This window comes from Pectinophora gossypiella, chromosome 7 (assembly GCF_024362695.1).
Source record: "Pectinophora gossypiella chromosome 7, ilPecGoss1.1, whole genome shotgun sequence".
NCBI classification, from domain to species: Eukaryota; Metazoa; Arthropoda; class Insecta; order Lepidoptera; family Gelechiidae; genus Pectinophora; species Pectinophora gossypiella.
The window spans coordinates 10275995-10292362 of record NC_065410.1 but is presented as its reverse complement, the minus strand read 5'-3'; the positions used below and the strand labels follow the sequence as shown (position 1 = coordinate 10292362).

The window sequence follows — 16368 nt, the reverse complement described above, 5'->3', positions numbered from 1 at the left end:
CTGCTAGCAGCCCCGGTTAACTGAAATATATTGCCGTCGTATGTTTCTAGAACGCGATATACATACGTAAACTCAAGCCTATTTCCCACCGGGGTAAGCAGAGAATATGAATATCCATTTGCTTCGATCCTGACAGAACGCGAACATAAGAATGATAAGGCCTTCAGTACAGTTTTATGAACAGAGCTTGTTGTTCTGATTATAATATTAGGGACACGAAGTATTAGAGCCCCATTATTTGGTACTTTGTTTTTTGTGGAGCCACATGTTCCCAGGGACATTCGAGTTTTTGTTCCGCCCTTGGGGTTTTAGTCTCCAAAACGCAGGAATAATACTCGTACGCACATGCGGGCAGACAAAAACTGGTCAATGGACCTTAAATGGACGCTAATATTGTGAATGAAACATTATATCAAAGTTTACTCCGAAATGGGTTTTAAAGTAAATTACAATCATGCTTTAGAACGTCTATTCATCACAACAACCCTCATAAATAAATCTATTTATCGCTGAAATTGCTCTGCTTGTTAAAATTACATTTACATTTAGCAAAAGTTAGCTAGGTGAGAAATAGTCTGAATATTTATTATACGGGATAAACTCTGATAGAAAGAATCTACGAAAGACATTATGTTATCGAGACAAGTGTTTGTAGGTAGACCATAAACCCATAACAAATTGACAGTAGCAATCCTCATAGTTATCTAACAGACCATTGACCGCTTTGTTCTCGTCTAGATACCAGATAGGGCGGGAAGATTGCCTTCAATTCGCATTTTCCGGCTTACAGAACTAGGTTGCTCTGGACGTAATGGAGAGCCGTTAGCTTGTTGACGTTATTGAATAATTCCCGCGCAAGCGCAGCCCGCCGCCGCGTCTCCGCTGCTCCTTAAATGTATCGCGTTATTGTTGCCCACTGAAAATATATATTATGTTAATTTCTAAAAAAGAAAACGCTTTTGCGAATTTGAAATAAGTTTACGTAATCATTAGTAGGTCACGCATTAGCATCAGGAATTGAAATTCATTGAAAATTGATGTCTTAGCTTTTATGTTTGGATAAATAATTAATAGACGTGGTTACCAGGTTCCTGTCACCAAATTTTCGCAATTATTATTTGTCTCAGACGAGAAACACTACCTAAGTAAATAGACTCGTAACGTCTAGACGCGTAGATAAAATCGAAACCGTAAGATTAGGGCGTACCATATCTAGAAACTAATTTAGCTTATCGCACAACAAATCTGCATACAGATTGAAGCCGAAGTGTTGCGTGCCAACGATTATAATCCAGTCGGTCAAGTTTATTCAAGCGCCATGTCTTAAACAGAGCTTGTGGATACTAACAATGGTGTCCTAAATTCTTTGTTTCCAAGTTGGATTCAGAGCGTCTTGAATTAACTAATTAGGTATTAAAACATTGTTACGAAAACTTAACGAATATTTCGTTGATAATTTAAGAAAATCGACAAAAAATGTAATTTTATCAATATTTTATTTTATTAAGAAACAATAAAAAGCAAAATTTACTGTGTATCGAAAAATTTACATTAGGTATGTTTTTATGATCAGCTCTGAAGCTACCTGGGTAGAAAACATTATAGAGACTATTAGAGAGAAACTTTTAAACCGCCCTAGCTTAGTACCATCGATGACGAAATACCCACCTTCCTATTTCAATACTGAACAAGTATTTTTTGTTGCAGACAATCCATCATACTTCGCATTGCCGAACAAGGATGTACCAGATGCCGCTGAGGCTTCCGGGGAAGTGTACTCCAGGTCGGCACCCAGTCGCTGGCCGGAGATCAGGGCTCTCGGGTCGCCCCGGAGGAGGGAGCCTGAGAGCCCTCGCAGGAAGGAGTTCAGGGCCCTCCTCCGATCCCTGTCCGCCAGAGAGCCCGAGCAAGCTGAAGCGTTCCTGAAAGGGCAACCCAGACCCGGGGACTGCGCGCCTAGCGACATGAGGCATACCTTCACTGCTCCCAGAATAAAGTAAGTACCTATTGATAATTTTTAGATCCATGCCGAAAAGTACTGGGCACCTCAAGTTTTTCAGGCACCGCAATGAAAAAAAATTATTAACTACTGCTTCCTATTCTGTAAGTGTTAGAAATACTTTCTCTAATCAAATCTTCCCATTTTATCAATTAAATAATAAAGATAAAACTCGTCACGCCTCGAAGAGTTTGATTACTTTTCAGTTTTAATAACTCCTTCCATTACAGAATAACAATTAATACTGAGATTAAAAGTTACGCAACTTATGTAAACAATCCAGCGTAACTAGTTTCAGTTGTAACCTTCACCTTGGATAGAGTCAGTCGTGTTTGATCAATAAAGTGATTATTAGAAAAAATACAAAAGTACTTAGTATTTACTTAGATGTCAAGCGACGTGTGTATCTACTCCATTTCACCATGCTTATGGTGAGAACCCTACACGTCTACCCTACCCTACTCGTCGAATAACGTATTTCTACTTACCTACTCATCAAGAAATAGGTTGACTTTACACAGCTCTCAAAAGAAAGCTTCCTTATATTATATAAATATCGTATCTGAGATACACTTCAGTTTCAAAAGTCACATGTCAGTTAAGGGCATCAAAAATGCTTCGTGCGTAAATCCATCTAAATTTTAGTCCTAAAGGACTTTCTGACTTACAAAAGTTTCCTGTTACATTTTCGTTTTCCCTTTTTTCTTTAGGAAGGGCAAGACGCCTCTGTCACCAGCGAAAGGGCCTCAGGATCGGGAGGAGGTGTTTTATACGATCCCTCTGCAGGGCCGGAGGAGGCACTCAGTGGGGGGCTACTTGGCCACGGGGGCCGCAGGGGCCGGGGAGGTGACCACAGTGCCCAGTGAAGTCCCCCGCATGCCTCCACCGCGGTTCGGCAAGGATGACGAGGTCAAGAGACGACGTCCTAAGAACTTTCCTTTCAAAGGTAAGTGAAGTGTTTCACTTTGCAATACTTTGCATACATAAACAACTTATTCGACCTTGTTTGTTTCGTGTACTGGAGATGGTAGGAATAGCATACTTTTAACATGTTTTTATTTACTTACACAGTGTGGTTTTGGTAAAAATATTAATTTGTTGTAAGTCTCCATCTTTACTAAACGTTTGTCTTTATTCCCTTTGAACTTTTTTTAACTACACAAGTACATAATCTCACGCCTATTTCCTACCTGGGTAAGCAGAGACTAATATAATTTCATTATCTTCGCTCCTGACAAATTCATAAATCGTTTCATACACGCACGCTGGTTTAGAGTAGATCGTACTGAACCTTTTCTAAGGACATCTCCTGGACTATTTAATTAAAAGTTTACCTAAAGTTGTAAGACCGAAAGCACATTGTTTACCTAAGGAGATTAAAGTAATATGTACTTATGATAGCGACGATATTCCTGATTCTCGCATTGTAGCACACAAGTATTTGTTTATGGGAGCACAGGTAAAAAAATAATGTTATTTGAATGTTGAGAATGGGAAGTAGGTATTCTTTACACAGGTTTCGTAGATTTTTCCCCTGAGACATGTTTAAGTATTTGCTTTACACTCATATCCTGTTCCACAATCAAAACAAAAATAAAACAAATTGTCAAAACCATATCAAAAGTAAGAGACATTATTTTACTTTTTTGTCATTTTTACGAGTTTCTTGATAAGATGGAAAGTTTAGTAAAATCTATTATTAGGTAATAGTTATGGATCGAGAGTGATAGTGGTCGTAAATAATCGTAGAGACGTAAGGGCAGATATCGAGCGTTGCTCCCAAGTCGGCCTCCGCCCTCCGCTGATAGCGAGGCGCGCAGTTGAAGCTTCCGAACTCCAAACTACTCCACAATGTAATTACAAGGCGGCACTTTGATTTCAATACGTTTTATGTGACCTTACAACACGGTTATCTAATATTACGCTATTCTAACATAATACTTGGAATTTGTTGCGAAACCGTGTTGTTGTAAAGATAAGACTTTTTGTTCAAGCATTGAGTTCCGTTCCTAAGCAAACACGCGCTACAAAACGTCGCCAGTCCATCGGCTTTCAGGAACCGTAATGTCTCACCTCACCGATTAAGCTATCTGGGGACGCGGCCGGAATACAATCGGGACGTGTTTAGTATTTACAGCCTCTTATTTGGCGATCGATAACGCTCGGGGAATATTTACACTGGGCCCAAATGTGTTTGTGGAGATTAGGCGCGAGGGATGGCGAGTTGCGATTATCGTGGCGGGTGGTTAGTATGCGAACCGCGTGCGCGAGCGCCGCCCGACGCCAGCGCGCAGTACCGCCGCGCCGGCGCACGCACATGATCGCGACACTTCATTCCGCCACAGTTCCGACGACTCCTGTTTTCCGTGCGCTTTCTAGTGGCTGCAGTTCAGTGCCATGTCAAACTGTTGAACTCCTGCGAGGGTACTTTCTTAAACACATTCGAGAGGAGGGGGAACAATGACCGACACAAGTGAGTCCATCAACTTTTGAAACGACCCTTTTGTTTATTTTTTATGTGAGATACCAAAATAAGAAGAGTTTTAAGTTGTAGTAGGTAATAGTTATTAGATATTTTATTGCATTCTTAGTGACTTTATGCTGTCTATATTATTAATTAGCAATTAAAATAATAACTCTGTACTTTTTAATGAGTCATGGCGCGGCACCCGCTGGCTTAATTATAGCTGTCGTTTCGTTTAAAACTCGACTTAACGTCTACAAATTTACAAGTTTTCGTCTACTTACATAGGTATTAGTTTGCAAAAGCTTTTCAAACAATAACATTTATATCACGCCCATACGATCGAGATGCGTTCTGTGTTCGCATAATTAAATTTTATGACTCCCTAACAACCTATTGTTAGACATGTCCTTCGATACCTACTGCGCCCAGCATCGGCGTCACGTTGTCATTTGAAGATGTCCAGGCACATCCAAAATCAATGTCAAAAGAACCAACGTAGCCTTTACCAAATACGTTTTACCGTTGCCTAAGAGCTACGACAAACGAACGTGACGCTTAACACCAAGGAATTAGAGGTGGAAGTGTAATGTTCTTCCCGATTAGTAAAGTTTTATGGGGTACATTATTAGTTATGCAGAGGGCTATGCAAGCTGAATATACATGTGTGATTTACATGCATCGAAGCGCCTCCCGTAATGTACTCGCTACTAGAATGTAAATGTGACACAGTGCTCTATGACTTGAGATCGCTCCCACAACGGACAAGTTAGTACCTTGTCACTTTACTTGCTTTATGCCGTCCGCACTATGCAGATCTTCTATAGAGCGAATAAATTTTGTAGGTATGAAGGTATTTTATTAAGCGGTCTTACAAAAAACAAGAATTCTTTGTGCAAAGGGATGTGTCTCGAATTTGTTTCGTATGTAGATGGCGAGTCTTTGTTAAGTTCAGTTTCCCTCAATTCCTTTGTTGTCTATTCAATATAAATAAAGCGAGTCAACAAAGGGAATTTTCTGTGTGTGGCATGTTTTACTGACGAGTACGAGGAACGTATTAAGTGTAAGTATGGCAAAATGTTGACAATCATTAGGTGCGAGATCAGTACGCACAAAAACAGGCCATTAGTGACTTCTAATGTTGCTTATGTTATCTGATGCTTATTGAGTTATAACATTGTTTGTCAGTAAGTAGGTACATACCTACAGGAGGAATGTACGACTTCCTATCGCTTGTGACCGACTTCAAGGCTGCTTTCCGTCTACTAATTATTTACTTTCTCACTGATAAGCTCTATTGGAACACCCCATTTGTTTTCTTTCCTCCTATCTTCGAGGAAATGACGATGTTTTGTATTTTGATATGTTTATTCAAGCATCCACTCATATTACTGAGGACAATAAATGTTAGTAGGCGAATGCAATGACGTCATTAAGCTTACTCATTCCGCTAATGAATTGGAGTCAACTTTTAGTGCAAATAGGTTTATAACTCTAGTGTACTGAGACGAGTCTCTCAAAGGCCTTTCATGAATAATATTTATACTTTTCCTGATGTAAATAAGAAAGTTACGTTTTGCAGTAACCGTTAATAATGAAGAACTTAATTAAGTACCGACTCAAAAAGAATGAAAGCTTTGAATTGCTTAAGAGGGAAATTCGTTAAGCCGTTGCGAAAAATATTGTGAAGGAAATTATGAATTTATGTTTTATAATGAGGACGCAGTGGAGATTTACCGAGTTCAGGCGGTTGAAGAAAAATAAAGGAATTTGTTTATTTTAATGTCGTGAATCATCTGCGTCTGGCGAGCAACTGCCCTGTTAGTCTTTCTCGGCAATGTGTTTTACTTACCAAATTAGTCCGTCTTCGAGTTGGATAAAATTAACCCATTTTCCGTTATTAATGTTCGAGCTAGACGAACACTGAACACGTACAGTAATGAGCAATATCATATACCCACTTTAGGACTCTGTCGCACTAACATATTTGACATTTAGTGAGACTTACAGTTCAATTTGTCAAAAAAGTTAATGTGACATGGTTTCAAAGTGTATACATATTAGTACTCGTGACTGTATCTACGTAAATTATAACGTATATATACGTATATGGGTCGTTCTTCTTTTTTATCGACAATAAAAAGACATTTTCTCGATTTATCGGATTTAACATCTTTAAAATTATATCGACAATAAATATTTTAAAACATCATATAAAGATGTGTCTGTAGAGGACTATTTAGTGGTTCTCTTTATCTTGGTAACATACTTTTCTTTGCAGGCGCATTCCAAAAAATATTGTGACAGAGTGGCCCTTTTCATCGGAGACAGCATTTCAATTTACCACTCTGTCACATAATTTTGTGAAAAACGATCAAGCTACGTTAATAACTAATTGACGAACCGATTAGTATTTTGCTTGTATTTTGAGTATAATAAGATAACTATATTTTTGGACAATCAAAACATGAAATAAAATTCTAAAACATAACTTATCAGAAACAGAACGAAGGACAGATCATTGTCGATAAAAAAGAAGAACAACCCATATACAGGTTGTTAGTGATATCGTAACGAATACTGAGGAGGTGATTCAGACCATGATCCTGAGTTGATATTAAGTGCTATTTTCCTTCGCAATATTAATTACATTTCTTTTTTTAATATTTTCAATTCTATACTACAACCCGATACCCCGTACAAGTCAGGTTGCCATACAAGTAGACATATGGGTGTTAGTGACACCGTAAAAAAACACTGAGGGGGATGATTCAGACCATGATTCTGAGTTAATATCAAGTGGGATTTTAGTGTTTCTTTTTAATTAATTTCAGTTACGTACTTTTGCGACGGAAAATTACTCTTGATATCACTCAGAATCATGCTCTGAATCTTCCCTCAAAGCAACCAGTTGAACTATGGCTAACTTTACTTCTCCGTAGTACAACCAGTTGGACATCGCAGTTGTACCACGGGTCGGGAGGGGTTTTCTTTACGATGTCAATAATACCCTGTATAAGATCAAGCACGTAGTCATGACCAATATCATGTACCCACTTTAGAACCCTGTCGCACTATCATATTTCACATTTAATGAGACTTGCGGTTTAATTTGTCAAAAAGTTAATGTGACATGGTTTCAAAGTAATCGTGACCGTTCATATATAGGTACATGAGCACGCCTATTTCCCGCACCACTTTCGCTTCTTCCAGTGTCATCAGACTGTGAGTGTGTTTATATAGGTAGATATATTTGTTATTGTAAAATATAAACAGCTACATTTTTTATAGTATAAGTATACCCTTGCTTTGGAAGATTCATAACATCTAGGAATTCCGTCCTCGTTCCCAATTGTTCGAACGTTATTACTAAAAAGGTTCTTCGGATTCAGACATACATATTAAGATATTAATCTTTTATATTATCTACAAAATAAAAAAAAAACTGAGTAGATTCGGTTTTATTATTTCATGTTTACGAAACTTAATATGATTATCCTTAGAAGAATAAGAAATATTTCGAATACCTTAGTATTAATCTTGCTTATCTATCTCTGCGAGTTCATTCTAGTTTGTAATTTAAATACCTACCTAGTAGCCGGGACCAAATGCTTAAGGTGCCCACCGAAGCACGGATCATATTACTTTTCAGACAAACGTGATCAGTTCAGAAAGACATTTTTGTCATATTATGTCCCTACCGGGAATCAAATCCGGGAGTCCCGGGACCTCCGGATCGCCACTAAACCACTGACATCATTAGAACTTGCCTAAGTAAAATATATATGCTTCTCCAAAACGAATTTTGGTTTTGCGGATATTGTAATATAATTACACTCGCTTTTTACAAAAGAGACATTATCTCCGCAAACAGACCACATGGGGAGTTAATCTGCGTTTCTATTCGTCTGAAAGAATAGGTCAATTCGCATTTAAAAGATACAGTGTTGCTGTTGCAGTTTCTTGTCATTTCTTCTCAGTCATAAATAAACCTTTGCGAAATGACGTAAATTCAAATATGTTAAATTGACCGTCATTAAGTTTATCCATGATAATTTCGTTGAATAAATTATTCAGATTTCCGGAAAAGATGCATGACCCCTGATGATGTACGGAACGACTGCAACTAGCAAACAATAGCACTATTCGGAATCAGATGCACAATTTCGCTCATAATTCAAACAACGGAAGAACATCGGACAGTAGGCAACATTCAGATCGACAGGAAAGAGATCAAAAGCACCTGTCAGACAGGCGGGATGGGAAACTGCAATATTTCAACACAGTCGTACACATCAAAGCGCATTGCTCCACTGAAAATTGATAGTTGGAAACTAGTTATAGGACCGAGTATTACCATTTACTCGTCGTTCTACAGACGAAAACCTCGTAAGCGCGTTTACAAATCACATTAGATTGAGTCTCAATTTTTACCCGGAATTAAATTATGTGAATGAAATCGATTTCATTCAATAAAACCTCGAGGTTCTCGAGGTAATCACAGAAATTGATTTTTAAAAATGGCGTTTACGGGATTTTCACTTTACTAAGGCGACGAATCATGATATCATATTTTCGCATGACCCTTCAAATTGAAAAAAATAATTAATTTCACGTTCCGTTGAACAAAATACGGAAGTGTTCCAACTTTTTGATGAGAAGTATAGTTAGTCTTCCCGATTATATGCGAAGGGCGGCTGTAACTATTCAATTCAAATCAAAAGGTGTCATCTGACTAATATTGCGTTGTGAATTTATGTTTCACATTCTCGTATTGTTAATTATGTAATATAAACTCGTATGATTACGTTGAATATTACATTTCTGACTTTATTTGTTGGTTAATAATGTTACCTACGCGCGCATTTGTATTTATTTAAACTTAGAATAGAATTGGCTCTTTTAGGACACCTCCTACAAAGATCCACCTAAATAAATTGCAATAAGTATTTTACTCAAACAGAATAATAAGACCAAACAGTGTAGGTAACTATTATTTAGTATTCTATGACGGCAGCTTAGGATTTTAATATTAATGAAAGTAAAAAATCTCAGGGCGCCATTATTTATAGACGAGTCGGCTCGCACATGACATTTACGTCTAAATATATCCTATGATAATAATAACAAGGTGCGGTTTTGTAGACTTGTATTTATTAAATAGCAAAACCTACTCCTGCTATCACAATCGCGTCTGCAGTGCTAAGCGGCAAGAAAAACCTTTTGGCTAGTATCAGGTACATGTTAACGGCCACAGTGGCATAATGGTTAAAGCGTTGGTCTCTCCATCTGGAGGTTCAGATTTGAATCCCGATGGGGCCATTGACGAAAATCACTTTGTGAAATTGTCCATTGTTTGGGAGGGATATTGTAAGTTGAATCACCTGATTGTTCAAACATTTATTGATTGTTGAAAAAGTAAAATGATATGTGCTTCGGAAAACACGTTAAGTCGTCGTAAAAACACCTCCACGAACCCGCAGTGGAGCAGCGTGGCCGAGTATCCCCTCCGTTTTAACGAAGGGAGGTCTGTGCCCAGCAGTGGGACGTATAAAGGCTGTTTGTTATGTTTTTAATTGCAAAAGTAGAAATAAAATGCCTTAAAATGCCAATAATGTTGTTACGTTACGCACTCCTCTTGTGAAGTTTTCTTTCACCCGAGTGGATGCGGTGAACCGAACACATACTCACGTGCCCAAACCAACAAACTAGGTAGATCTATACAAGGTACACAATGTACTCTGCAGTAAAAAGCTGCCCCTCTTAAGTTAAAAATAGTTTAAAGTATTGGGGAGACATGGCCAATTGAATAATTTTCTGCTCCACTAAAATATATTGTAAGGTTTATTCAGTAGACATTTTACCAATGACAGAACTTATTTTTGGTATTTTCTTTCTTACTATGTTTATGTCAAAAGATATTTATTGTTGGTTTTATGTATAAACATAAGCACACGACTATGTTCCCGATTGGGCTAGTCAGAGGTACATCCATCAACTTTTCTCCTAAGATTTTGTTAGAGCAATATGATTGGTGAGCCGTCCATATAGACGGTTATTATAGAATAACTTAATATTGGTTGAGCTGTGTTAGTGATAAATTAATTGCAAATTTATCCGATAGTTACAGGGGATCGAACTGAAGCCCTCGTTTGAGAATGAACCGGTAACACAAGACCATAGCAACTAAACTCAATTTCCAATTTTAATTTACTTACGTATCTAATTAAAATACTAATTCACGTTGATAAAAGTTTGCTAAAATACTTTAAAAGCAGCATTGAAATCACAGACAGAACAACTTGCACCACATTGGCATGAATGAAATTCGAGCCGGCATAACTGCAAGTCCCCTACGATGCATCTAATCGCCCATAGTTTATTCCGGGCGACAACGATAGACGTTTGTCTATTTAGGAAACGGATATTACATTTAGTTGGGTCTTCATTTGGCGGTAGAGGTGGCTATGTATAAATCTGTACGGTTTCCGGCGCGCGCCGCGCGGTGCATAGCATATTTTGTAAGCAGCCGATGCGTATGCACTCGATGCCATAAAACTTTTAACAGCCATATGCTTTCATTCATGTGTAGCCGTAGATTCGAAGGGAATATCTAAGTGTGTTTTTGGGACACGCTATAGATTTTTTTGTTACTCACTTTCTACGAAATCATTAAAATTCCGACAACAAAGGACTTTTGATGTTACCAACGCTACAACGAAAAGTAGTTTTAAATGTCAGTTTCAGATGATGTACTGCACTTTAAAACTTATATATAAATCAATGCTGAATGTAGATTAATTGCTTTCAAGTGCTTCGTAAATGGAATAACTGAATATGGAGTTCATATTGAGTTACCAATAGCCCTGAGCGAGCAAAGTGGTTTCTATTTCCTTTAGTAGAATATTGCACTCTGCTACTTTCGTTCGACATAAATATTATTATATAAACGTTATGCTACAATAAAACCATTACGCAGAAAGATATTGTTTGTCTTTAAATAGCTTTTACTTGATCGGAAGTCGTAACATGTCGGAGTAACACGAAACGTAAACATATACGTTATGAGTTAGCGTGATGTAAGGAATGAACTTCGCCCGATCGTTCAATCACCCTGGGTACTGCGAGCACATTGGACATCATTCATGGCTCGGCTGATCCCAACAACACTTTCCATTCAATAATCCAAACGGGATTTTGAAGGCGTAGTCAATCGCTACATTGTCGGGTTACGTAGCTTGTTATATGACACGTTACGAGCGCTTGATGAACTGACTCCCACATTCTTTTTTTGGGCTTTGTGTAGACAAATATTAATTCAATATATTATTACATGTCATTAAGATTTATTAATGTACCTAAACATGCAAATACTATTACTCCTATTTTAATACTACTACTAAACACGGAATTACATAAATAGTTAACAAAAATAATGCTATTTACTGCACTCGTCAAAAAGCCCGCCCCTGACTAATCCGGGCGCGAAGGTGCCCATTACACTAGCCGCATTTCCTCGCTGTATAGCAATGGACAACCTTTGCGCCAAGAACAATCCGGCACGGGGGTCATCTCCACTCTCTCTTAAACGACGTCCGATTTCCGCTATAATTTTTTTAGCATCGCTACCCCAACAACCCGTCGTCTCAACAGCTATTATTACGTTTATTACGTTTCCCACAATAAATGATTAACTATCAATGCAGGATCTCATTTATACGCTTATCTGAATTTATTCACTTGAACACTTGCCAAGAACGATTTGTTCAATGAACTGAATGTCTTTCTAATACAATTGCCTTTTGAAACGATCACACCTGGCTAACTCATAAAATAACATCTCAACTGAAACACACAATAGGTAAGCTGCAATCTCACAGTCTGGGAATGTTGAAAGTATCCGTACAATTTCCAAAACTTCTCAAACTATGCGCAATATTGCGAATTGTATGCCTATTTTGAAAGATTCCAGACAAAATATTATCTGTCGTGAATTTTGTTTAGGTTGTTACATACAGGATGTTAGCGATATCGTAACGAAAACTTTGGGGGATGATTCAGACCATAATTGTAAGTAGATTTCAAATGGAATTTTCCGTCGCAAAAGTAGGAAACTGAAAATAATTTTAAAAATCTCTAAAATTTTAATGAATTTTCTGATAGGAAATTCCACTTGATATCAACTCAGAATCATGGTCTAAATTATCCTTCTCAGTATTTGTTACGGTTTACGTAGTTATACGTGGTGTAAGTGACATCGTAACAAATACTGAGTGAGGAAAATGATTCAGCTCATTATTCTGAGTCAAATGGAATTTTCAATCGTTAAAGTTTGAAAATTTAAAATAATTTAAAAAAAACACATGAATTTTGCGACGGGAAATTACGCTTAATATTAACTCAGAATCATGGTCTCAATCATTCCCCCAGTATTCGTTACGATCTCACTAACATCTAGATTTTATCCTTCCATGATCTGTATTTTCATGCTGAACTGGGAGCGCATAAAAACATAGATAGTGTTTAGCTGCTTATTTCTCCGGGAATGTCGTAAAAACAGACCGAGGGATGATCACCTGGCACCATCATTCATATCCATCTTATCACTCCTATCGGACTCCGTATCAAAAGTGGCTGGAAATTGTCTTTTGATTACTTTGTGGTCTATCCACCCACGGGCATATGTTCATGTATATTATGTTTGTTACAGAGATGGAAGATATAGCGATCCTATGGAGTTCAGGGTCGCCGGAGAGCGCGCTGTGGTCAGAATACCTCGTCGCCAGTTTCGATAAGATCATGTCACAAAGGGCAAGACACCACTACCGGTACGTACTTGACCTACTTATTTTAACAATGGATACAACTCTAGTATACCTTCATACAATTCGACGACATACTCGATAGGTATGTACGGTTACGAGCATTAATATGTATAAACTTTGATACCATGTCACATTAAGTTTTTTGACAAATTAAGCCGCAAGTCTCACTAACTGTCAAATACGATAGTGCGACAGGGTTCTAAAGTGGGTATATGATATTGCTCATGACTGTATCAGTTACTTTATGCGGGAAGTTAATAGGTCTAAGTCGGGAAGGCGGCAAGTGAAAACTTTTAAAATCCCCGTTTTAATGCCCGCAGCAAGCATTAGGGATATTAGGTAACACATACATCACAATTGTTTGTTGATTGGTATTAGCTTAAAAAAATATGCTACACAAACAATTTTGCGACGGAAAGTCCAACGTTTAGAACTACTCGTAATAATTGATACAACTTCAGCGAAGTCAATTTAAGGTAAGTACCTAACCGTGATTTTGCTGCCAGGCTTATACATTTTAAAGTACACGCAATACAAACTTTCAGCAATAAATCCTGATATTTCACAGGCTTATCAATTAAAAGTTAAAATTGTTTTCCGATTGATGTCGAAGTGAACTCGTTAACCCGAAATTTATTAATTGGATACCGGCATCCGTAGGTACTCCTTTAAATTAATTAAATATTTGCCTGAAATGATAAGCGACGTTCGTTTGTAGATTAATATTTGAAACAGTAATAATGTAATTAATATTCTATGGTTAATTAGTTACGGGTGTCAGTTTACATTCATTATAATCTAGTAACACATATTTAAAACACAATGTTTTCTACCTTTTTTTTGTCTTTTTTTTGACGTGACTTATTGTAGATTTGCCGCAAATGGCATTAACTACTTGGCCGGACAAATGGGGAGCGCTGAAGGCTCTCACCCGGTACAACGTTTAAGACAACAAGCCTGAGGGTGCCCAGTTTGGCGCGAACCTCGGCTCAGGGCGTCGTCTGAGAGGAAAAATATTTGAGACAATTAATCGACCCTAGTGGGTCTATTGCGATAAGCGCTGATTGAGGGAAAGTCTTTTCTACCATAATCGGTTAATTGGAGTAACAGCAGGAAAGATATAATACAACATAGTGCGAGGGAGACATATGTAAAGAAAATGTGCTGTACTTAGTAACTATTACCTAATCTGTTAAGGTAGAAGCACAAGTCGTTAGAAGACATGAGACATCTTTAGCAACTGTTTTAAGATAAAACTAAACTGCATACTAGCCACGACGACGAGATATCCCTGACTTATTGTTTTTTCACTTCTAGGGTAACACCAATAACAGCAGAGGAACTTCTAGCCAACGATGCCCAAGCTCAAGACAAACTGGACAAGCTAATCAAAGCGCAGCTCCAAATAGTAATAATCTGTCCGAACCTGATAAATAAGATGGCTGAGCTGAAGAGGGAGACAGCTGCAGATGATCTGTTCAAAGTGGACAAAGTCTTGGTCATGCTCCTTGGAGTCGAGAAGAGTCAAGTCATTGCTAGTAATTCCGAAGGTAAGATATTCTGACTAAAAAAGGAATAGGTAGTACCTGTTTTTTTTTACCGACTTCAAAAAAGGATGAGGTTCTCAATTCGACCGTATATTTTTGTAACATGATAGGAAATAATAAATGATGGATGATATTAGGGAATGAAATCTTGGCACGAGTTGAGTTTTATACAAACTCTATTCTCTCATCACGAAATCCACCCTATATCGCCCCCAATGTTATTTCAATTTAATTTTACGTGTGTGTTCTAGTGACATACTAGTTGTATATGGGTGTTTTATGCCTCATTAAAGAAAATTACAGACAAGTTTGAAATCAATGCAGTGAAGTACCTAAGACAATAACTTCTCCATAACATTCAAATATCGATTGACACATACAAGAATATTCCCAGAATACCCATATTGCCACCAATGCTACGAACTACGACACTAACTTCACACATTCACGCCTTGAATTTCGCCAGAATACCCATCAATCGAGCAATGGCAGATGATGTGCGTGCGCGAGAAGGACACCTCCTTCGTAGACACGTTCCTGACGGCCGCAGTGGGCATCCTCCGCACCAAGGACTGCAAGGACACCGCCACGGACCGCACCAGCTTCTCTATCGTACCCAAGAAAGTCAAAATTGTGAGTAATTCATCTCTTTTTCTTCTAACCCTGTTATCTACTGCTGGGATGTAGGGATCGAAGTTTTCCGGCAGATTTCCAGGCTCCCATGACATGTCCAGAGATCGATTTAGCTTGCCGAGTAGTTGTTGATATGTACTAATATTATAACCGCGAAATTATCTATCTGTTTGAGAGTTTGTGCTACGTTCGCAAATATATCACTGGACCGCTTTGTATAAAAGTTGATAGGTAGATCATAATTCGAGATGGAAAGAGGGTGGGTACTTTCAAAGGTGAACGTGTCTTATAAGTGAAAGAATTGGCCTTTGATAAACAAGAATAGACAATGCTACACCGACAAGAGCGTGGTTCTTAAATTAATCATGATGACTTTTAAGGGACGAATTGAGTACTCCCAAGGATAGATTTAAAAATGTTTTCCGCGATATTTCCCACGTTCACGCACAGGATGTCGTGAGCGTAAGACAAGTTTGTTATAATTATATTATACCGAAACTTTCCCTGGTCTTTTATTCTGAATGCAATTCTCAATTTTGTCCACAGGGCCAAAGCAGAGTGATAGCTCTTCTGAACGATCCGATCAGAGAAGAAGACAGCATCAAGATCATGGTGGACAAGAAAGGGGAGGTCATCCACATTAATAGCTTCAAGAAGAGGAACCCGTATACACTGCAGTTTGATATCCCAGGTATATTACTAATACTTATAACGACTTCGAATCAGCTGGACACTTCGCGAAGGAAATCATGAACACGAACGAACTCAAGAAAGTTGCATACCAGAGACACGTGTCTAGTTGGTCCGAAAGACTTACTGAAAACTCCTTTATTTTAAAAGTTTGTCCTAAAGTATGTTCTCGAAGAAGAGAACTGTCCCATTTTGTAATAAAATAATTTT

The 16368-nt window shown here is 38.0% G+C and overlaps 1 protein-coding gene across 3 annotated transcripts in view; it reads left to right on the top strand.

Moving 5' to 3' along the window:
• The window catches only part of LOC126367994 (phosphoinositide 3-kinase adapter protein 1), a 34198-nt gene that overhangs the window by 12767 nt on the left and 5063 nt on the right, over positions 1–16368 (top strand). For 2 of the 3 annotated variants that reach the window (XM_050011814.1, XM_050011813.1), the window contains exons 2-7: positions 1708–1996; positions 2710–2945; positions 13174–13291; positions 14606–14838; positions 15302–15468; positions 16015–16159. In XM_050011814.1, coding sequence (XP_049867771.1) covers positions 1708–1996; positions 2710–2945; positions 13174–13291; positions 14606–14838; positions 15302–15468; positions 16015–16159 — 1188 coding nt within the window. Of the gene's footprint in view, positions 1–1707; positions 1997–2709; positions 2946–4269; positions 4473–13173; positions 13292–14605; positions 14839–15301; positions 15469–16014; positions 16160–16368 lie in introns of those variants that run through there. The other variant, XM_050011815.1, reaches the window with a different exon arrangement.